Source organism: Anopheles bellator, chromosome 1 (genome assembly GCF_943735745.2).
Source record: "Anopheles bellator chromosome 1, idAnoBellAS_SP24_06.2, whole genome shotgun sequence".
Taxonomy (NCBI): domain Eukaryota; kingdom Metazoa; phylum Arthropoda; class Insecta; order Diptera; family Culicidae; genus Anopheles; species Anopheles bellator.
The window spans coordinates 23,622,524-23,647,392 of NC_071285.1; the positions used below are offsets into that span (position 1 = coordinate 23,622,524).

Sequence of the window (24,869 nt, forward strand, 5' to 3'; positions counted from 1 at the left end):
AATAAATAAATAAATAAATAAATACATAATAAATAAATAAATAAATAAACAAATAAATAAATAAATAAATAAATAAATAAATAAATAGCCGTTCTGAGCCGTAAATGCCTTTTTTAAATAAAGTAATATTTTAGTTATTTTATTTACTTCTTCAGTATGTAGAATGTAGTAATTCTTTACGGGTCTGTTACCCATATTATGCTCGTCTCCGGTCTTATGTCCTTCGGGCTCTGCATTGTACCGTTAGCGCTCATGCAGTGTTCCCGGAAAATTTATTGATGCTGCCAATCATCATTGATGATCGATGCTCCGCTCTTGGAAGGCTGCGCTTTACACGGCGGAATTCTGAAATGGTTTCGTTCGCGCTGTTGGCTGGCTGTGCACGATTGTAATAAACACGTGATCAAGGCCTCCCGAACTCCTGTAACAAACGCAAGAATCCGGGCCGCTTAAAAGTGGCGCAAGGTTCTCACACGAGACGTGCCACTTCGTCAGCGCGACCGACCGCGACCGAGGGTTAATGGAGCTTGGACCTCTGTCGGTCGGTCGCGGTTCTCGGTAATGATGATTAAAAAGGGCGGCTTCTTTATTGCTGATCGAAGCATGACTTTGGCGATGGTTATCATCGTGCTTGCCGTGCCCGGTTTTTGATGGTGGCAGTCACGTTGATGAATCGCCGGTGATCAATGTTCGACGGAATCAACGGTTATGATGAGTCAAGCCGTTCGGCGAAGCGTCCACCGGCCCGGGATGCACTCAACTGTCGGGTGGAATAAAATGCGATTTCAGCATTGCAATTTTTAAATCCTTTTCCGAACCTTCATCTTACAGCGCAGAATGCATTGGATCCACTTCGATTCACGGAGAAACTTGAATCATGTCTGTTGCTTCGTGAGCATAGGTCATAATTTTGTTTTAGTTGCCTAGTCTTATGTTGAACAACTAACTATTGTTTCTCTTTTGAACTTAATTTCAGATCCTCGTTACGTGTGACCGCGGGATTGCCCATTCGAGAAAAATCCCTACACGGTTGCATTGGCTGAAGGGTAGTTTAACTCCAAAGTCCCAAGGCACTACGACATCAAACGAAAACACGCATCGAGCGGCGTGAATTAAGAAGAACCACGGTCTAGAATCTCGTCCAAACGACCGAAGACGACGTCGGCGTGGTGGTGCCTCTTAATAACGACGCGACCACGCATTCAATCAACCGTCATCACCATCGCCAACCACGGGCAGGCACCACTTCGATTCGATTCGATCGGGGAGTCCCCGGAGCTCGCCGCACTCCAGAACCGCTCCCAGTGACACGTTGGGGTGCCGTCACCACCATTCCAGTGGGACCGCCGGTCACGAAACAATCGTTAAAACAATGCCCGGTGCGCAACCGGAGCGGGGAGTAAACGCCTGTAATGTCCTGCACCGTCTCCAACATCCACAGGACGACGACGGCCTGCGGTGGCGGCCGTTTGTTGATGGCAGATTTTAATTGACCACCTTTCCGGCGTTCGGTCCGGGTTTCCGAAATCTCCTGAAAACGCTCGCGCCGCCAGCAGACTGTGGCGTGGCGTCGTCCGTCCGTCTCCTCGACCCGACCGAAGAATTGAAGGCCAACCCCCCGAACAGGCCCACAAATCATTGCTCTACGCAAAAGCGCGAGCTCCCCGACAACCCTGAGGTCGTCCCCCCGGGGGGGACAGTTGTGCGTGGGCCATCCCCATGGCCGCGAGGTAAAAGTGTAAAAAAGAAAGGTAATACCCTGAAGCCGGTCGGGCTATCGGCGGCAGCTTGGTTGGCCCAACCGCCAACCCCGGTCGGCCAAGTTGGTAAGTTCCGTGCCTCAAACACGATAGAATATTTATGATACCATCGCGAACTCGTTAGAACTCCGTCGGTTCGTCCGTGAGACCCCAACCCAAATCGATTATACTGGGGCTGCCTGTTCCAGTGCCTATGTTGTTGCCCGTGCCATAAATAACCGATAACCAGCGCGAACGCGACGAGATTGTGTCTGTGTTTGTGGAGGAAGAAGTTTTCCCAACTTGTGTCGGTGTGTGTGTGTGTGGGGGTGGGAGAGAAAAGAGTTTTTTGTTGAGCTGTGGCTGTGGGCCGGACGGTCCGTAGATGTCCTCGACGATGGGACACTTTCTCGGTTCGGACGACGCATCCGAGATCGAGCCGTTCGATCCAGACTCCTTGGGCTGTGCGGGCCACACGACGACCGGCACCCCGTCGACGGTGGGCCAGCGTGGCCGGAAGGGCCACCAGCCCCCGAGCCCCGTCATCGTCAGTGCGGGCACCAGTAACGGCCAGAACGGTGGGTCGCGCTCGGGCCGGAAACCCTCGCCCGGCGGAACCCCACCGAAGCTGAAAACGCGCGATTCCGATTGCTGCAGCATTAACTTCATAAAGTATTCGCTGCACATATTCAACACCATCTTTTTGGTAAGTATTTGCGCGTCGGGTCGGACACGTGATTGTCGTTGGCGAAACAATACAGTCTGGATTTAAGTATCGCAGTTAAACGTTTATTTAAAAACGGTGATTTGTTTCAAAGGGATCAAACAACCTTTTATGCTGCATTTATTTATGCGAATTCCCGCAGAAACTATTAAACTAATGTATTGAACCGTTAAACAAACAAAACATTAGGAAAGACGAACTTAAAATAAAAACCTAAATAGTTTAAAATTGTAACAATAAAATTACAATCCATTTGAAGGATCTCAAAATTGTGCATTTGGATATAGTCTTGGACTTGGACTACATTGGACTCTAATTCTTGGCAATTTTAGGACAGTTGTTTCTAAAAAATCGAAACAAATTGGGCAGTGTTTTTCTCACTTCATTATTTTTTACTATGATCTGCCATTATTTTATGGGAAATCGTTTTACTCCATCGGAATCGAACATCTGTGGTTTATCGATGAACAACATTTACAAATCATTTCCGGAACCGTGCATGGTCCCAACGGTAGACTTGATAAGTAAATATTTACCAACCAAAACTCGTTACCCTTTTAGAGCGTTATCAATTACTCTTTATTACAATTTTGAAACCATACTGTTCCATTTCCGTTCCTTCAGACCATTTGTGGTTTGTTTGTTCAACATTTTAGATTTAATACAGGAAAAAATATTTTCAAATGCCTTTTGGTTACAGTTACGACCCATGTTTTCTGGTTCAAAATATCGGCAAATTTTAAAATTTATATTATTGATGAATTATCACACCTTACCGAATACAGTCTAAAATGAAAACGTTCCAGCTAGTCGGAATTTGATTTGAAAAAGGTATGGACAAGGTACTTTATGCCCTTGCAGCCCTGACCTTGGAATCCTTATTTTAATGGCAAATGAAACCAGATAAGTCTGCAAAATTCCCTAAGTACCGAGCTGGCTGCCAAAGTGAAACGACAGTTGGTTTCAGCTTGTGTCAGGAGCTTTGCGATTCGGACAGACACGGTGCTAATTGCTGAGCTGCGCAACTACGTCTAATGAGCTGCCATTAGCTTTCGCTAATTAGCTCTGAATTTACTAAATTTCTCTTTAGCTTAAGAGCATCTGCCGACTGCCAACAGATAAACTCCGCACGCAACGATTTCAACGATTGACGCGTTTCTAATCTAAGCGCTTAATGTGCGGAGATCTGAGCTATGAACGATAGTGATATGAACTCGCTACCAAACTGATTACTTTCCGTTTTGCTGAAGTACGTTCAAATGAGAGAGAGAGAGAGGAGTTAATAAAATTTCCAACCTTTGCCATTAAACTTCATCCCAACTTATATTGGCCAGCATATAAATCAGAACCTCTGAACCCCTTTGCTCGTCCGCATGAGAGTTAGAGGTTGTGTTTTTGGCCCACTTCCCCGTGTCGAGCCACTCAATCGCTCGACAGCGCCGCTCTTGGCCACGGAGGGACACCCGGAGTATTGGAACTGGTTTCAAGCCTTTTTTAATCTGACATGTTGCTAGCGCCTGACAGTTGCGGCCTATCAAACGAACGAGAAAGAGAGAGCGAAAAAAGGCCATCGTGCCGATATCCAAGCGCCCGAGGCATATTAAATAATTTCAATTCGACTGACTCATGCAGAATGTGAAACATTTCGAGCGAAAGGCTCCTCCACCGCCGAACGTGCCCCTATTAGGGTTGGGGGGCCCGGGGGCCCCAAAATTCTTTTCCTCCGGTCGGCTGTTTGCTAAACGGTCCCCATAAAGTTGTCGTTTATCTAATCCAACGTCAAACGGCACCAGCGGAACACATCAGCACAATTCCGGAGCCCACGGGTGGCTACATATTTGGGATGTTCATGTTTTGCCGTTCGGTCCCGCGGTCCCCGTGAATGTTTTCAATTCACGAAATCAAAACAAATCATCCGATGTTGCCAGATGAAGTTGAAACCTCTTGGGCCAAAATTGAGCCATGGTCTGAATGCAAAGTGTCCGTGGCTTTCCTTTATTTTTTTGCGAAAGAAACGATAAACATTGGAGATAAATGACCAGAAATACGTCGAATCCTCGCCCGCCATGTACTCTCGCATCAGCAATGCTCGTAGGCATTCCGACTTTTTTTCCGACGGCCCCAATTTCTAACAGTCAGCCGGAGGGTCCGTGGCAGCGTAATCAGAATGAAGGAACCCACCGAGGGACACCTTCGTTCTGTGCGTTTAAGTGACTCTTAAAACACTCGCTGACAAATTGTAATTGATGACCATTGGAATGCATGACCCGAGGAGGATCGAGAGTATTCCCATGTTTTGAAATATTTTTCTCAAGAGTGCCACTTGGCGGCAGACCCCGGGCCCGGTGTCTTTGGACTCGCCGGCTGCAAAGTGAGAAACGACAGTAGAAGCTACGGCAGGGCCATAGCGGATGATAATCTATCGGGAGGGATACCGCACATTATTGTCGGGAAATCTCCGGACGCGAAGCGGACGCCAATTTTCTTATACCCGCACAACGCTACTGTTTGCCCCAATTTGACACCCATCGCTTCGGGCAGCCGGCCGGACGGACGGAAACATTTTCTTCCCAACAACATACCGTGGCTCATATTTACCTATTCACTTACTTCCCGACTTCGGCTTTGTTGCTATCGGGTCGGTTCGGAAAACTTTTCGGAAAGCCTCCACTCCGGCATGCAGATTTTATGAACCTTCCCGGAAGATATCCCGAACCTTACGGCCAACGAGCGCGGTGAAACACAGCTGTATCATAATTAAAGCTGGATGATCCGACTGGTCGATAGAACGTTACACGAAGGTTTGCAGATTTACAAACTAAAATGCTAAAACTATGGTGTGAAAAGCTATAAAACCAAATCCAAAAATTTTATTATTTACAACAACAATAACAATTGTTTTGCTGCTGATTAATGATGGTTTGATTCAAGAATAATTTTAATAATGTTTCTGTTGTCCGTCTGTTTAATTGCTAAATTCTAAATGATTTTCCCAATTACTTTTCGATTGGCTTCTGGATTTCTCAACATGAGTTTACCTATTTTAAAAGCTTACACTATTTTTGACAATATAGTTGAGTTATCACACTTTGTTCACAAAAAATATAAAAACAAATAATAAAATTCTGTCTTATTGTAAATATTAATAAATGCATGTTAGTGGTTGGTTGGTGAGCTACCCAACATGCATTTAAAGCTTTCTAGCCATTGCTTCTGCTTATGCTTTGACACTATTTCGTCTTCATTTGACTTTTGCATGTCTACTTCTGAATGTTGTGCGATCCTCGATTGAGCGAATTACTCTTAACATTCAGATTTTCGTACATATTCGAAGTTTCTAAGCCGGTCATTTAGGCATATGACTTGATGACTTTTCTAAACAAACAAATAAAATAAAACCGTCGTTTGAATGGTTATCATTAACACATCGCTCAATAGGTTCGCAGGATGACATATAGATGGCGAAACAAATACAGAATCCTTATGATTTTTAGACAGTACCAACCAACCTTCAAACGATATCTGTCAAAGTTTCATGACATTCGGACTATTATTTACCAAGTTACAGTGTGAACAATTCAATCAACTTTTGTAAATTGAAAAAAATGGAAAAATCAGAATTTCGTGTGCTCATTAAGCATTGCTTTGTGATGGGAAAAAATACCGTGCAAACTAAACAGTGGCTTGACAAATGTTATTCGGACTCTGCTCCATCGAGGCAAATGGTTGAGAAGTGGTTTGGTGACTTTAAACGTGGTCGTACGAACACCGATGATGCTGAACGTTCCGGTCGCCCAAATTCGGCAGTTACTGAAGAAAACATACAAAAAGTCCACAAAATCGTCTTATCCGACCGCAAATTGTAATTGAAGGAGATTGCTGAGGCTGTAAAGATATCAGAAGGCAGTGTGTTTACCATTTTGCATGAACATTGAACATTGAACATGCGGAAGCTTTGTTCGAAATGGGTGCCGCGTTTGCTAACACCGGACCAAAAACAACAACGAATCGATGATTCTGAGGCATGTTTGGCCCTATTTAACCGTGATAAAAAGGATTTCTTTCGTCGCTACGTCACAATGGATGAAACATGGATCTACCACTTCACTCCTGGGTCAAATCGGCAGTTGGCTGAGTGGACACCAGCCGGTGAAAGCCGCCCAAAGCGCCCAAAGACTCAAACTTCTGCTGGCAAGGTTATGGCCTCCGTATTCTGGGATAGTCATGGTATATTGTTCATAGACTATCTTGAGAAAGGTAAAACAATCAACAGCGAATATTACATGGCATTGTTGGAACGATTGAAGGCTAAAATCGACGCAAAACGACCGCACATGAAGAAGAAAAAAATTCTCTTTCATCAAGACAATGCACCGTGTCACGAGTCAATGAAAACGATGGTGAAAATGAATGAATTGCACTTCGAATTGTTGCCCCATCCACCATACTCGCCAGATTTGGCCCCCAGCGATTATTGGCTGTTCTCGGATCTCAAAAGGATGCTCCAGGGAAAGAGATTTGGATCGAATGAGGAGGTCATCGCCGAAACTGAGGCATATTTTGAAGGGAAAGATAAATCGTTCTACAAACATGGTATCGAAAAGTTAGAGAAGCGTTGGACTGACTGTATCGCCTTAAAAGGAGACTATGTTGATGAATAAATACAAATTATATCAAAATATTGTTGTTTTATAAGCTATCCTACGGACTTATTGAGCGATGTGTTAGCTAAAATGAAAACAGCATTGTTTGAAATATGACCATCTACGCTAAATTAAAACGTAATAAGAACCTACTTCAAGAAGTCACCACTAGTAAATACAGTTTCCCCGTTGTACGAAATGGATTGCAACGGTTCCAGCGGGTTCATTCGGGTTGAGCGGGGCTTAAATTGCATGTAAGCAACAACCGCATTGTTGCGACAACAGCCCCAGCGCCAGAATCGACTCCCTCCGTTTTATCTGCAGTGCAGACCCCTCACAGACCCATTCGGCACATTCAATCAGCAGCAACACCTGACGTGTAGGTGCCAATTATGACTTTCGTGTTGGGGCTCTACGAATCGAATTTCGTCCGCGTGCCCTCTAATATCGTGTGCCACACACATCAGCACCAAATGACAGCGCCCGGGCCGCCTGTCAAATCTATCATTTAACCGGAAGCGCCAGAACGCCACCCGGTGCCCTCTGGGAGAAAATTGGATCTCGCTGAAATCCGACGGATCCGCTTTCTCCAGTCGGCGCCCGTTCCGTTCCGGCTTCCGTAGCACACTGTTCTCTAGTCGGGACCTCAGGTTCTGCGGACGCCATCGGTGACCCCCAGCCACGTATCGGGTGTTGCATCGCTTTCGATTCGGTCCACCTTTTTTGTGGTCCGGAACTTGAAAACATGTATTTGCACCGGCGTGTCCCGTTTCGTTAGTTAGTTCGCACATAATTTCCGCAAGCGCGTTTTAAAAGCCGTACACAGGCGATTACTACTTCTACCACGAAGCGGCTGCACAAACAGTCCTCCACGGACCGAGATCGTAACGGGTGCAACCCCGCAAACGACGACTGGTGGGTCCGGGATAACAAACATCGGGACATTTGTGTGCAACTATTTTCTTTCGGGTCCGCTCCTCGATGGCACCCGCACAAGTCGTCGATCTAAAGTGCCTACCACACCCAGTGTTCCCGGTTTGGGGGGGGAAAGGAAGTTCCGGAGCACGGACACACCACCGCGCAGCGACAGCGGCATGTGGTTTTGGCTGTGTTTGATTTGTACTTGAAAACTATTCCATCAACCCACGCCGCCGATCGATTGGGGCGCTACTCGAAGAGTCTCGAAATTCGATCCAGGCGTTGGTGTTGTCGAAAAGCTAACCAGGTCCGCCGGGGCAAGTATTTGCTTCGGCTGGCGACACCGGCTTACGAAAACCGCCGTCACCGTGGCAGGGGCTTTTGGGGCTTCTGAAGGTGTCACACCCGACTCCCCGGGCCCCGGACTACAAATGTGATCAAATAAAGATGTGACAGGTTCGATCGGAACCCGCTGTGCGTTACCTCACCGCGGCTCACAAACAAGTCTAGGTCTAGGAATCTGTGTCATTATTGTTTCGTTCGTACCTGTTTTTTGTCTGGTGTGTGGAGGATCGATAGCTCTCGTTATTCGACTGCCAAGAATGGAACACTTCACGTTTCACACTGGCCGGGTAAGGTAAACACTGTTGGAGAGGGTTGGATTTTTGGGATATTGAGATAATGTTTGAAGTCTAGAGAATTCTGTTCGATTCCAGAAGACGTTGAAGTATCATTTTCCTACCACAACACCATCTTTCGCCCCATTACACTGGGCGGCGACTCCTGCCCTGCTCTCTCTCTCTTGGGTACTCGTGACTTGTTGCTCCGTTGTTGTGTCGGGCCGGTGATAAAGTGCTGCTCTCGGAGTCTAATGAATCGATCTGGGTAACAGATACCGACCGGCACCGAATCGCCTGGTTCGCATCCAGGACACGATTCCGGAGTTTGTTTTGGCAAAGTCCACCACCTGATGGTGCTCTGTGGTAGCGTCATCGATTAGTGGACAGGCGTAGGATAGAGGGATTCCTTCGTACTGGCACAGTATAAACAATCACTCGAGCAGGTGTAATGTGGGTGTCGATTACATCGGTGGGTCATATTAGCAACAGACAACAGCTGAACAACACTTCAAAGGGCCGAAGAGCATGTCCTCCAACGCGTATGCTTAATCGTACCATCTTAATTGTGATCCAATTTACTGATCGCCAAGACAGATGAATGCATGACCCTTTTGTAGTTTGTTAGTATAAATTGGTCAAATATTTGATTATCGCCTTGTTAAACTGCAACGGATTGGATCTTGGACTCGAAGGTCGAGGACAAACCCACGGCATCTAGCCCATTTGTGACGCTGTGGCAGTTTGCATAATTTGCAACTTCATAAACTGCTATCGGACGAGCTTATCGACGTAATGGTTGTAACCGGTTTCCGATCTGATTTCTATGCGCTGAACCGGGTACAGCCCGTTGTTGAACTTGTTGTACAGCATCCGCTACAGTAATCCGTGTTGTAAGTCCATGTCCTGAGCCCCGGGACCACGCAGGTCCACTACCAGCACACCAGCGCCTATAAATCGTGCATCGGTTGCCATCCTGCCATTAGCGATTGGTTCGAGCGGCCATGAGCCAGAACATGAGCCCCGTGTTCATTGTCGCTTGCCCGGACGCCCGGGTAATTATGACAACAAATAATGATTAAACAATGACGATAAATTTGATTTACCTCATCCGACTGCTGCTGCTGTGACCGGTTTACTTTCCGCCTGACTTCGTGCGCCCCGACATCGACGACGACGACGGAGCGGCCTCGCAAAGAGATGAGTCTCCTCTGAAGCATGTTTTATGAAGCAAACGAAGCATAAAGTCGGCGCAAAAGGCACACGTGAAGTGTGCCCCACCGCCGTCATCAGGTGGGTCGAGAACAAGCAACCTCTAGGCTCATGAAATCATCGCTCGGAGTCGACAACTCGGGTCCGACGACTACTTCAGACAGCAGGGCCGCAATTCGTACTCGCTCCAGCGTACCAGGCCCGGCCGGTCTCGCATCGGTTGACGGGTGGAACTTCCCGTCCATGCTCTCAGACAGACACTACTCGACACGAAAGTCAACCTCGCAAGAATGCGGAAAGCCTCATCTCTCGAGTGACGCATAGCGAACCACCCAACCATGGCACATATGGCACATTATCTGGGGGCCGCGTTCGAAAAGATATGAAATGAGGAAAAATAAATACAGCAACGTTACAGTGTACGGGTGCGGCCATTGGGTAAACGAACCCAGAGAGAAAAGCGTCAAGAAGCCGCAACAGGTGGAGTTGTTAATACGCCGGGGTTGGAGCTCTTGACGCTCGGAGCGCGCATTATTCATGCTCAAAAGCGTATGTTTGGCTTTTATGTTACTTTTGATACTTTTGTCCGAAAGGCAAACGAAGCTCGATGAGGAATTCAACTTCAAAACAAGCAAACTCAACTAAGACCAAATTAATCCATCACCCTAACGCTGATTATTTAAGCTTTCTCTTCATCTTGTATGTGTTTCGTCTTTGTCGAGCAATGGAATATTAAATTGACGTACAGAGACAAATTCAAATCCACGGTTACTTGTTGCCCTCGAAACACTCTTCGCCCCTATCGATTTTGCATTCCTTCAACTCACTCAAACGGAGCCCATTTTCGTAACGGAATGGCGGCCAGAGCGGGAAGAGCACCATGGTTGTCACAAGTTTAACGGTCATCGTTGGAAAGCGCGCCACGGAATCGTGTAATTTATGGGCCCGTTCGGCCGATCGACCGATCGTGACTGGGCCAGCCAACCGAAAGCGACCTACCCGGACCCTTCCCGGTCAGACCCCGGAACGGCCCAAAAAGTGTACCAACCCACTAATTTATGCCTTCGACTGCAGCAAATGAAGAATTATTACCCTCCGACGGCACGGCATGGCAAAGTTCACGCGGATGTCCAGTGCGGTCTCTGTTTTGGTGTGTTTGGTCCGAAAGTAGTTATACTTTTTCTGCGCCCATGTCTGGCCCGGCATCGTCAGTGTACCAATCAACAGCGCCCCACGGTGGGAGATTCATCGCTTAGGACCTGGCCCGAGCCGCGCGGCACGAGTTCTTCGAAGTTTCGTCCGGGGAATCAGTGCGAAATCTACCACCGTGTGCGGGTCTACGTCAGTGCGTCGTCGGACGGTTCATTACGCTTACGTGACAGCACAGACGTCAATACTGGGGATTCCCGGACACACCCGATGTGGCCACGGGCGACCCCGGGAGCCACGTGTCCGAACGGAAGTCAACCATAAATCGTACCGAAAGACTAAAGCTTTTTATTTACTAACCAATTGCTACCGCTCCGATCGACTCTGGGCGGCCAGACCAGACCAGTCCGTTATTTATGGTGCATGTTTTGGGGAAGACCACCGGGACCCGCCCGCAGTGTGTCCGATACGCGCCACCGAGCGCCCTTTGGTAAACGCTTCGGACTCGCGGGAGAATGCGAGCCAAATACTTGCTGCTGCCATCATTCATTAGACCAATTTCGAAGCCTTCGAACGACCCAACTGCTGCCAATGGGACTCGAGTGAAGCAAATAATTAAACGGAATGGAAAGGTTTTATTTGGAAATCGAGACGCCACTACGCGTGAGGCCCTCTCTATGATGGCTCTAAATTTCGCTAAGCCCGCATAGTGCTGCGGTCTGCCCGGGGCTGGTTGGGCCATTTTTAGGGTCGTGTTCCATTAGCTTTGATTGCTTTCCAATGAAAATAGAATCCTCGGCCGCTGAAGAACTTCAAAAAAGGCACTCGGTGTAATTTTCGGAATTAGGATGCCCACAATCAGTCTTTGCAACTGCCTGAACATGACACAAAATGCCATTAGCCGTTCGAGACACCAGCAAAATCGGCTGCTGGACGTCCATAACGCGACCATTACACTCTCGACATGAGCAGTCAGATAATTAACGAACGAACAAATGAGAGAGCGAAATAAGGCAGAACATACACTAAACTATAATTTAATTTTATGCTAGCTTTTCAAATAAACAAGATCTCTACGAGAGTGGAAAACTATTTTGGAAATTTGAGAAATTTACATTTTAAATGCAAAAACACCATCAGCAAAGTAAAAACGAGTAAATGAGACAACCAAATTATATAAGCCTGAAGACAGATCAAACATTACATAAAATGTTGCAACGGCTCATTCAAAATATCTTTTTTTTTAAATGAAAAAGTTTTTTTTTCAATGTACCAATCGTTTTATGCTCCACATCGTGTTTCTGCAACAAATAAAACAGTGCCGGAATCTCCTACTGACATGTAAAACCAATTAGAAAATCTTGAAATTTACTACAAAAATAGAAGAATACCATTTCGAATGCCAGACCACCATCAGCGAAGGGACAAACCATGGAATTGCATCCAATTTCTCAGCAGATGGCTTCAATACAACTTGAACGTAGCGTTTCGTGTGCTATTTCTGTTTTATGCTTGCTTTCGAATAGCACAATTTTCTAGAGGTGGAAGGAAAAGAACGAACGACGAACGGGTCAGTCAGCATTCAACAGCATTCTCCTTGGCAGCGCGATGGCGCAGCGTTTTATGCGTGTCTGATGAATTTTACGTCCCCATATTTCCGCAGAAATATCCGAGCTTTTCGTCACGGACAGCCCGTCAGCGGAGACGGAGCCACTTCACGCGGAGCCTTTCTAGTCCAGAGTGCCTTCTCGTGCCCGGGTCCTGTCGGGCGCACGTAGCCGGTCGGGCAAACATCTTTATGATGGGCGCTGATGACTCGATGAACACTGGACTGGATGCACCGTCAACGAATGCGTTCCTGGTGCTGAGTGCACCGCGGTGCACCGATGTTTTTGTGCAGCATGCGCTCCAACGCTTGCCTGATGCCACTTCCGTGCACTTCAAAGAAGCGAGCTTCGAAGGGAACAAAGCGGCGCGCAATAAGCGGAAGATACGGCACATTTGACGCGTCGTTTAATAATCTTGAAATGTCCTGTTTTCCCCACCGCCTGTAACTCGTTTCGGGAGCCCAACTTCTCCGACTCCGGTGAAAGGCTTTTCACTCAAGTCATTGTGTCCGGCAGTGAGCGTCTTTTGATTCCGCTTTCGCAATGAATCCTTTACATGGGCACAAACATATTTTTGTTGGTTTTCTGTTGTTGGCAGAAATCCTATTCATTTTACAAGAATCATCTTCCTGTCGCACAGTTCGGGATATCTTTTGGATGCATAATTGTGAAACGGACATTGAAAGATCAACGATGCCATCCCGATCTAAAAACATGCTGAGGCAATCGCTTCCACTTAGCCATTAAAATCGTGACAATGCCCATTTTCTAACATAGAACATGGAGTGCAGTCGTGAAAAAAGGGCCCCAAAATAGCCGTCTATTTTGGGAGCTTGCTCGCAGATCTCTCTTCAGAAGAGCACTTGAATAAATTAGAAGAGCCTCTTGAATCGTCCAGGCTACCCAAGGCTTTTGATTGGCCCCGACGAAGGTTGGACGTGAAGGATGAAGTACCGCGACGGTTTGGGCCCCGCCAAAAAACATACGTCGTTTGTTTCGTGGGCTCGGGTTATTATTTTGTCGGCCCGAAGCGCACACCGGCCCACGGTTGGGCTACCGCAGAATTGGTAAAATATGCTCATACCCACGCATAACACCGGTTCGTGGAATCGTGCGAATGGCACAATCTTGACGCTAGAAGCGAAGCTGCCCCGTGGCTCTAGTTGATGATCTTGCAGCAACGTAACACACTCTTGAGGCCTTGAAGCAAGCTATGTACCAATGTAAAATTGAATTTATGCGCTACTTACAATAACAACGAAAGCCTTATTATTCAAAGACAAAACATTTCTATTCCGAAACATTTTTCCACGGTTCGAACCTGTGCGTTGAATGTGGAATGGGATAATGTCCCAATCGGAACGCTTAATTTCGGAGGCACGTGGTCTTCCTACGATCAACAACGCAGCGGAACAAAGGGCAAGACACGAAAACTCAACGAATTAGCATTACATTATCAATAAAAAGCAAGACTCATAAAAACTTTGACTTCTAAGCCACGTGATGAATCTTGCTGGCGGCCTCCCTACCGAATTGACTAATTTTATTTCTTTAAATCATGCTCCACGGCTGCCGCCGCCGAGTCGTGATCAATTTAAAAGAAATTCATATTCGATGTTTGATGCCGCCCGCGCACGGATGGTGCTCGGTTTCGGTGCAGAACCGTACCGTATTCGATATCTGTCAATGATACGAGCTACGAGTTTCGATAAAAATATGCTGGCCATGGCCCGATTCCAGCACAGTAGAGCACCCCACGGTTGCGGGGCTTTCTCTCTTTCTTGATTCTTAAAATTAAAAAAAAAACGGATACGTTCGCTTCACTATCAATATGCATGTTAAGTGAAATATAGCATGTTCCGAACGTGGCCGCTGGCGTCAACGGTCAGACCGAGTCACCGAGACCTAATCACAGTAAAAAAAAAACTGTCGACATAAAACTCCAAAGCAAATAGGATGTACCTACGACAGTACAAACAGTACTAGGCGACTAGGAATGTGCCAGAGCTCCAGTTCTGCTTTACTCTACTTTCCGGGGTGGGAAAAAAACTGGGCGGAATTTATGAACATGCCAACCATAAAACCTATCCAAACATTACGGATCGGTGCGTTTGTTTGACTTTGTGATAGACAAGTTTTGGTTCTTTCGCGTTTTCTTCCACCGAAAACGAATTGGAAAATGGCCCCGGTTTGGGTAGATCGGTGTGTGAACGTTCCGTTCCGTTCTGCGACTCGGTTATCATGCAACGACTCGGGTGGCTTACTTTTATCTCACAAGTTCTTGGGCGGGAACAACCGATTGCACGTGTTTTACATGTTAAATGTTCCGCGATAGTTTCTAAGAAATCCGGCAAAAAGTTTTACACGTCGCTCACAAGAGTTTGCGTGTAGCACCTTTAAAATCAAATAATACCAGGAAATGCAAAGCAATCAGTTATGTGTGAGTTCCACAATTTCCTAGACAGGGAATATGACAGCCCAAATATTGATATCTTTCAAAGTACGTCTGTTGTTATATTAGTCTAGTGTGAAAAACAAGTATTAATATAATTCATTTTTTAAGCCTTTTTTTAGCATGCTATGGCCGAAAAATACCAGGAACCGATTGTCTTCGATTATCGTGGTGCGGTGCATTATGAATCCTTTAACAATAGAGCCAAACTGTTAAAAGAAAATCACATTTTAGGGTTTGTATCGGCTGTGTACCACCACATGAGCCTGACTAGAGCTTTATATGACTTCTGGCCAATCGCTAAACTCAAGAGGCCGCTCCCTGGATACTTTTTACGGTCAATAGTTAACATAAGAGCCGAATACATGAACACATGAAACATGAGACAGCACATGAAACAAATGGTTATTTAAATGGTGCTTACAAGAATTTAGAAGAATAATTAGAACAGAAGAATAAAATTCCTGAGTTATGAATGAATTCCCGATACTTTTTGGCCACAATAGTATTCTGAATTAGGGTTTCACACTATCAAATAATTGCATTAAAGTGAAACTGTTTATTGTTTTGCTTCCCATATGGCTCTCTCAAATTATACCTACAACTTACGTTAACCAATCATTCGAATGTTGTATTCGTATATCAATGAAATTTAAGAGAAATTTAACCAAAGTTTCGTGTGTTACTCTACTCTTGAAACTGAAGCTGTAAGGTATTAAAATGAAATTCATGCCTGCAATAGCTCTTATTCGTCTTTCCCGTACATTGAACCATCTTTGACTTCTGCTACAGTTCAGCGAGAAAAAGCGGAACATCGGCTAGTTAAAGTAACAGTACGCAGCGCAAGGCGCACGTATCGATCACTTGGCCTGCCAGAAACCCGCGGACCGCGTAAAAGCCGCCCGTCGTTAATTGGTAGCATACTTAAGCAAGCAAAGCAAACCACTTGCCAGTGGTCTCTCTCTCTCTCGCTCTGAGTGGCAGCACTTGTGACAAACGGGCGCCTGGCACTCCCAAGCCGATATCAATCCTTTCAGATGCGGCCGAGAGGCTCGTTCCGGCGGACGCTAATCAGTTACAATCGCAGCAGCAGCAGCAACAGCAGCAGACCCTTTTCCGCGGGCATCTGGTGGCGGGTGGCCGCGCGACTTTAGCCTCTTGATCTGAACCGCCGTCGCCAACCGGTCCTCCGGGGCGTGGGCCGACCCTGCTGACGTAAGCGTGCATGCGGGATGGTGCATTCAAGCCGAGATTCGAATCGATCTTACTTTCCACTTGAAGTAAGTCCCGCACACTGCTATTACCCAGAGTCCCTCTGACGTGCCCGTCCGGCCGAGCGTGGCGCGTGCGCTGGTGTCGTGTCCCGGTGCTGCGTCGTGGTGTTGCCGCACCACTGCCGAGCCTTTTGATGAATTACCAGCATTATAATGCTGCGGCCCATGCGAGGTCTGGAATGCATCACCACCGGGGGCCGGGTCGGCAATTTACTTGGGCCCGGCATGCAGAACCGTTTGTTTGTCACTCGGATCCATTGAGGGGCAATTACGATGAATTATTCCGATTCCCCGACTAAATTGGATTCTTCATTGACCTGCGGTTTTATCAACGTACGCCGGCTGCACGAGTCGTGTGTGCGACCACGGCCTGAGGTTGTGGTGGCTAACCGCATGGTTTATGGCTTTGGCATTCTGCTGCGCCAGCTGGGCTCGGGTGCCAAGAGGTTTGCCAAATGCAAAATCGATTAAGGGCCCGGCATCGGCATCCTGTGCATGTTCCGTCGACTGAGACAGGTTGTAGTGTGTTTATGGTTTTTTCCAACCCGTCTTAATATAAAGAAGGTTTTACGTTTCATTCTACATTTTGAGCATTTGAAAACATTATTCCCTAAATTAATTCTTGCAAAACAAAAAGCCAAGCAAATTATAACCATTATCAGGCTAAAGGAAACGGCAACACTTAGCCGCAGTCAGTACAAATGCGGCTGACGGTGATCCGTGCTTAGAATCCAGTTGCAAACTATAGAAAAACTTTCAGGATGATTGAACGAAACAAGACACTTTCAATGCACGATTTTGCAAGAAACATGGAAGATGAAAATAATTTTCTCTCATGTTTAAAATGTTGATAAATCTGCAGGATAAAATAGTAACTTCGTATAAAATTTCGAAGTTTTGAATTGTAAGGATATAGATAACAAATAGATAATATTGCTGAAATATTACAAGGATCCCTACGAAGTCCAAATCAACACACAAGCCGAATACAACTCACTTTTCCCTACGACCATATGCCAAGACCAATATGTTTATGGCAGTAAATTTCACCGAAAAGCATCGATTCTCACTCTCACCTTTAAATGAGTGTATTCAACAATCAATTATTGTTCCAGTTCCATCAGTTCCATCAATAGTATTCCAGCACTCGAATAGACAAGCACATCGATAACTAACCTATCACTTGGCACTTGGCTGGCGCATAGAACTGAGGCATTGTTTGTGGAATATAATATTATTACATTCTGACGAGCCTCGTAGCACAGCAGAGAGGTCAACTTGCTCGATACCTCGATCGGATCCACCGTCCGCCACTGAACCGTAGATGTGTCCTTTGGCGTAGTCGCAAAGTACACTTGTGGTAAATTGTAAACATATCAATGTCAACACACAGGTACCTGTGCTGGGCTGGTCTATGAGCCTTCGGCCCCCGAAACGCATGCGGCTATCGAGAAAGCATGTCGATGCAAACGAAAAGTACACACCCCAGGGGCCTGATGCTATTTTTCTGAATCATTAGCACCTAATTTGGGGAGCCCAGCTGGGTTGCGCCTTCCGGGCGACCACTCGATGCCAGGTTCGTGGGTTGGTGCTTTGGGAATGCTACATTAGCCTCCGGCGTGGGAAAATCCACTGGAACCAGTCACTGTGAATACAGTATATCAACAGTTTAATAGAAATTAAACACGGCTTCGGTTAGCACCGGTCGCATAAAGTCTCACTTGTTTGTTTTGCGATGCTTGTTACTTTACTGAAGTATTAGGCATTCAGTGGTAGAGTCGGAATAGTCTAGACTGAAGGCGACCGGAGCTTTTCCTGATATCAGATGGCACGCAAACTGTTTGCAATTACGGCCAATGCTTGGCACTATCAAGATGCGTCTTTGGCTAGAGCGATTAGGTTTCTGGGTTCGTTTCGAAATTGCGATCGCAGTCCGGTCCTTGTATTTGAATGTAAACGTTTATTATCCTAATAGTATTCGATTGATTGGATACGGTCGGGCCGATATGGGGTCCGATCCGAAGATGGCTGAAAGTCTCTGGCGGCAACGCAACGAACTGTAAATACTGTACCATCACGAACCTCTAGGCCCTCTCCAGTAACACACCAGTTTCATAAGCACTATGTGCTTTACGACCGGCGGCAGAATCGATGACACACGGGCAGTTCGTGGAAAGCCTGTGGTCCGGCCCATCTTCTAGATTTTCTCGTCCCGGACCGTTGGCCAGCGACCCGATTAAAGCAAACAACACTGGCCCCGGTCCGGCGTCGGCCATCTTTATCTCTGTATCTTAATTCAATACGGCCTCGATTGGCGTCCTCCAGAGCGCATCCAGACCCGCCCGGAGTCGTGTTGCGGCGGGGCATTTGCAAAGTAGCTTCGTTCAGAGTTCGTTGTCGGAACGCCAATCGCCTGCACCAGGAACCGTAAACGTTAACTGTAACGTCTATTGGACACCGAGCAGACGGGAGAAAAATCGTTGAAATCGTTTTTGGGTGAAGTTCGGCCCCCAGTTTTACAGGATCGACCCAAATCGAGCATACAGTCGAATCGACATTCCCGAAAGATGCAGCATTCATGGAACGCAGAACCGGGAAATTTGGATTACGCCGAGTGTAGTCCCGAAAAAAAATGGGGAACGTTAAGATAAGAACGTGGGGAAAATGTAGGGAGCTCCGTCAATTAAAATACCATCAATTCAATTTGTTCAATGGGTTCCGTTCGGGCACATAGCTGAACAACGTTCGTTGTGGCCTCGATCGTCATCCGGATCGTCTCGTGAAGTTGTTTGGACCGAAGCTGTGTGCGATTTAATCATGTAAAATCGGACATCGCCGCTTCTCCGGCTTGTAATTGATTTTATGCAATTTATTTTTAAGTAATGTATATAATTAAACTACTTTAATATGATTCGACTGGAATTAATTGAAAGTGAGAGAAAGCATTCAAATTAGCCAATTGGTAGTTCACTCATCCGATTTACGTACTCAACAGACGCTACCGGATCTTACCTGGCATTTCAAAGTGATAGAGCCCAAAGGCCACTAGGTAAGGGCAAAAGGCTCCAATCAGGACACGTCTTACATGAGCTTTTAGTTTTGTTAACTTTGTAGCACTTTAAATTATAACAAACTTAACTTATGACGAATGACCAAATAGAAACGCTATTTGAGAAGAAATTGCCTAGTTTATATAAACATTAAAATTAAACTAAATTAAATTTTGAACTTTTGTCACTAAATTCTTCCATACTGAACTGACCCGCCTGAATGTCATTCGTTCGTTGCAGATATCGGGCCTGGTTATAATCGGAGTCACGCTGTGGACTGTGCTCTGGAAGCATCAGTACATATCGCTCCTGTCGACCACGAACTATGCCATCGGAACCTATGCTCTGCTGGCCGCCGGCGTACTGGCAGTGGCCGGAGGCATTCTGGGATGCTGTGGCGTTTGGCATGAGCAGCGAGCCGTGCTGCTGATAGTAAGTATCGTTTTTGCCTAGAGTAGTAATTCAAAAGTAATCCCGAAACCTTCATTATTCCACCACATTATTCACGAAAGCGGCTGAAGGCCATTTGGTGAACTATTCCAAATATTCCCACAATCTCACGATTCCGATTAAAAAATCCGAAATCACTCCAGCTCCAACTCCGGGATGTTCGCTTCCAATGACGACGTTCATAAATATTCGTGCAGCCGGTTTGCAGTCAAACTTCCTTCCTTCGCAGCTGTTTGCGGCTTTGTGGTTGAAAGCAATGAATTATTAATCATTCGATTGATTCCGGATAGCACTAACGCCGAACAGCTGATGCTGACGGCTCGGTAAACGTGCGGCTCAAGACGGAACCGTTCGATAAGAAGTGGCATCTGATCCGACCTGGCCACATTGCCTAGGCGGCATCTTCGGTATCTTCAGCGTTCCGACCTCACGCAAATGGGTCTTTGATGCAGATCGTTTGAGTTGCGATGAATAATTACCACGGCCACTACAACACAGGTCACAGTCAAATGTCGGGGCCGTGGTGCATATAAATTCTTGGTCCATCTTGATCGCGCACATTCATCACCTTCACTGCACGCGTTTGACCAACTTCCAGCTGGGGTTCCAGCAACCGATGCCGGTGCCGTTTAAAGCTGTTTAGAGTGTGGTCCAGTGAGCCGAGTATGATTAATGTAAATGAAAGCCCAAACTTTTCGCCAGAACCGGCGCCGGAAGGCGGAACAGTGTAACTGCTGGGCAAAGTTACGTGAAACGGAATGCTAATTTCAGGCTGAGAAGTTTTGATGCTTTCGGTGTTTCCGCACACCAAACTCCTTATAAATCTGCCATGTTTCAGTTTCTTAAGTAGATTAATTTAAAGATCACCGTCACTCGTAAACTTATTTTAAAGCGAGGTGAGTTTAACGTTAATGGCTGAAGTTATCCTGTTTTGGACCCTGTTTTATCAATTCGTTTTATCAAGTAAATTAAATGTTTTGCGGGGGCTTAACGTTGACGTCTAAATGCCCTAAGGGAGATTCTAATTTTTTCCAGTCGTTCCGTGTCCCGTACGACCTCCACATGAAGTCTGATCCGCGGACATTCGCGGACTGCCCTCGATAGGCGCAGTCTCGTAAACCGGGCCGAAAGATAACAAATGATTTCCTGAGAGTCAACCTACACTGCTCAGAGATCAGTGAATTTGTCGGAGATTCCGTTCGGACCATCCGTCAAATACCACTCCGACCTGGAAGTGGAACATCGAAATTGGATCAGAACCAGTCGTGCGTAACGGCGCTCCGTCCCGGCTGCTGTCGGGGAGCTAATCACCCCGGCCGCGTGTGTCCACTCTCCCCCCCACCCCACCACATTTTGGTGCCCAAATTCCCGGCCCCACCATTAATCACATTGATGTATGTTCAATTAAACGTCCCAGCGACAAGTTTATAATCGATTAATTAATGTTATGCGCGCTCTTCGCTCTATTCTATGTGGCCCCACCCGAGCCCCAGCGCCCGAACTTGCCCACTTGCCCCCACCCGCAAGTGCTTTTACATAACCTCAAATTCCCGGTGGCACTAATGTGACATTCGCTGTCGGCCGTACGTGCGTGCGATACGTGTTTGCGCGTACCGAAGGCCACCCCGTGACCAAACATTCGCTGTTTCACGCCTCGGCTAATGTTTGCTGTTCGAATGCTAAAATATACCCCCCCACACACACAGCTGGTGCTGGTCCCGCCGGGTTGGTCTCATCATCCACTACCTCCTCATCGGGCGGAGGGCCATAGGCTGCCGAACGCGCGCGCGTACCATAAACACCTTGTCACGTGGTGACCATCGGCCCATCGGTCGGAACATGCGTTCCTCTCGTTGGGACCCCCGAGTGGGGTTGGCCAGTTCAATTACAATACACCCCGAGAGCTCCCAACAAAGGCGGCGGCATCCACCGGGGAAGGGACTCGGGGACGAAAGAAAGTAGCGGAGTTCGATTATAAATTAAATTCTATTACTGTCCGCACGCGGTCACGATTTTCATTTTATTGCTACCCCGACTAATGCTGCTGCCGCGTCGCATTCGGAATTGAAATCAGGCAAACTGGGCGAGATCGGTTCGGGGCGATAGCAGCAGGAGCCGCTGGCCACGGTTGGGAACGTCGTTCTTTGGCCGGTCGGGCGGGTCTGGTTGCCACAGGAGGACCGCGCGATGATGAGAGGCGATTTTGATGGACCATCGACCATCATCGTCGGGGGCAGTTGATTCGTCGATTACGTTGACGTATGCTAATGTACCCGGGCCTCGGTCCGGGTGCTTTGGTCCCAATCTGTGCGCCTCTGTCGAAATGGTTTACCATCTCAAATGGGCAACGGTTTCTGGTTTCGGCCAGGTTTTCTGGTCTGCTCTATTCGAGGGTCGATGCTTATCATTAATGCATTCTGCTGCTGCCAGCTCGAGCTCGGACGAAGATCAGAAGAAGATCGAATGACTGATCTTTAGTGGCGCCTTTTCAAGTATATTAGACATTAATTGTTGACGCAAATGGGTGCCATTAGACAGAATCAATAAATTTGTGACGAATCAAGAATTGGCCAAAACATCGCCCGCATCGCGTATAAAGCAATTACATAAATAATCGAATCGAAGTTATGCACCGAACTAATTTTTGCAACAATCAAATGTGTACAGTAACGCGAATCGGTTCCGTTACATCGATCCCAAAGTCTCGCTGCAGGACAAGATTTATACACAGACCGAGTCACTCGCCCTGGTTGGGGGGGATGCCACGAGGTCATGATCTGGACGCAACGTTACCTAACCTAATGCTCGCCAACCGACACGACTTTGACTTCTCTTGCCGACCGACCGAGGTCCGAACGAACTCCGGAACGCCAACAGAGCGGAACGGTCTCCGGTTTGATAAATCGTCCGAGATGATAAACGTACCGATAAGTGATCCCCGGACTCGCCCAGGCCCAGGCCCGCCTCACCATGCCTATGACGCAATAAATCAAACCGAATGCAGGTTTGCCCGTCCGTTACCGTTGGGACTTATCCGCTTTTAGGGCCGCCAAAAACCCCAAATCCTCCATTGTCAACGGGATCGATCCGCGCTTTTTCGTGTTCGGGAAATATTTCACGCTTAAGGTTCGGTTCGGGATTCGCGCGTAACGGGCGGGCAATTGTATTGCATACATTTAGGCGCTCGTTTCTTCCGTTACGTTACGTATTCACTTTCACCAAACATTTCATCTTAAAAGATCGGAAAACGTTATTTATTGTACTTGAAATGGTGTATTACACATAAAATGTTGTCCGTAGATTCTTCCTAAAACCCAATATGTCCGCCTGTCCCAACCGAATTCCCCATAGTGCCATGGTAATTTGTTGTCCTCTCTCTCGCAACTCCTGCGTGTGTCCTGCGTGCTCCATCTTCTGTTCGATCTTTTTATTATACGAGCCCATTCGATTTTTTGTCCCCCTTTTCTAACGGTATCCGTGGTTCTCTGTCACTTTCAGTATACGTTCGTGCTGCTGTTTGTGTTTCTGCTGGAAGCGATCGTCGGAGGATTAGCTTATCTGTACGAAACGCAAATCGAGACCGAGCTCCAGCACAGCCTCAACGCGACGTTCATGGCGAACTACGGTGTAAGCGAGCGGCAAACGATGGCCATTGACAGTATGCAGCGCGAGGTCCGTATTGTCCCGGGTGTCCCGAAACGGACCCCAAACCAAACACTCGTTCGAGTGTAATTAAATGTTGTTTCATTTTTCTTCCTTCCCGTTTCCGGACCCGTTCCCTGCTTACGCTCTCCATCGCTGGCGAATGGCATCCCCATCCTGCTGGCCGTTAAATAAATCTGCCCCGGGACCGTGCGCGGCCGTGCAGTTCTCCTGCTGCGGTGCCGTCCGTTTCGAGGACTGGCGACACAGTGTGTGGCTGCGATCGAGGCGAAAAGATCTGATACGGCCCACCGAGGGCCGCCTGGTGCCGGACTCGTGCTGCATCACCGTCACGCCGAGGTGCGGGTTACGTGATGGCCCCAGCAACATTCACTACACCGTGCGTACCATCCAATTCCATTCGCGTGCTATCGATTCAGAGAGAGGGCCACCTCATCGTGGCCTCTCGCGGGTTGATCAATTTTAGATTTTCACCTCTCTCTCTCGTTGTAGGGCTGTATCTACGAGATGACTGATGACCTGAAGTTCCATTTGATCTTGCTCGGGGCCATCGGGCTGGGGCTGAGCGTGATACAGGTGTTCGGCATGATACTGTCCTGCTCGCTGTACGTGAAGCTGAAGAACGTGCTCGACTGACAAAAGCCAGCGGATCCAATAGTCGAACTAATGGATCCGCTGCCGGACAACATCAGTCTCATCTACGGTTACGACGATCAGCGCATATGAAACAAGCAGTCGCCCGGCCTCGGACTGGCCGGGTGTGTAAATATGTACAGTTTTGTGTCTACCATGCAGGAGCTGGCGTCAGGAGCCCGTGTTTTCGTGGAAAACCCGACCCGGCTGCCGTGTCCCAGCTACGTGAATCCACAATTGCCAAAAACGGAACGGTTAAGGAAGCGCCCCCGGTGTACCTACCGGGAAGGTCGCGTGTGGAGCGAGTCCATAATTGTGTACAAAGTAAAATAAAGAAGTTTGTCAAGAGAGAGAGAGAGAGAGACCACGGTCGGCTTCACGGTTTCTTTCCACACAGATCCAGGTAGACTTCAAGGAATAATACGTTATACTTTGTTACCTATTTACATGAAATTGAGCGCCGAAGAAGAATCGAGTTCACTTTCCAACCCAACAGCCCCAGCTAGCTATGCTACAGGTTAAAACAAGAGCCTGGACTCAAGCCGGTACGGACCCGGCACGGCACCCCCCAGGGACCGCGTTCTATAGGCCGTTTCCGAAGTCCGTCTTCGGAAATGGCACACACATACACACACGCATACATGCACACGGCTAATACTAACTTGAGTCACGAGGGTCACGTTCGCCCTAATCCTACTTTTCGCCACGGCCGGCCTGTTTGAGCATTACTTCATTACG

The 24,869-nt window shown here is 47.3% G+C and overlaps 1 protein-coding gene across 1 annotated transcript; it reads left to right on the forward strand.

The window, feature by feature from the left end:
• The first annotated feature begins 1,402 nt into the window (after positions 1-1,402).
• Positions 1,403-24,659, forward strand: LOC131214837 (CD151 antigen-like). The gene is made up of 5 exons (XM_058209171.1): positions 1,403-2,445; positions 19,626-19,817; positions 23,334-23,507; positions 23,704-23,877; positions 23,991-24,659. The coding sequence occupies exons 1-5, from the start codon at positions 2,125-2,127 to the stop codon at positions 24,132-24,134; spliced, it is 1,005 nt and encodes a 334-aa protein (XP_058065154.1). The 5' UTR covers positions 1,403-2,124; the 3' UTR covers positions 24,135-24,659.
• Positions 24,660-24,869: the final 210 nt, after the last annotated feature.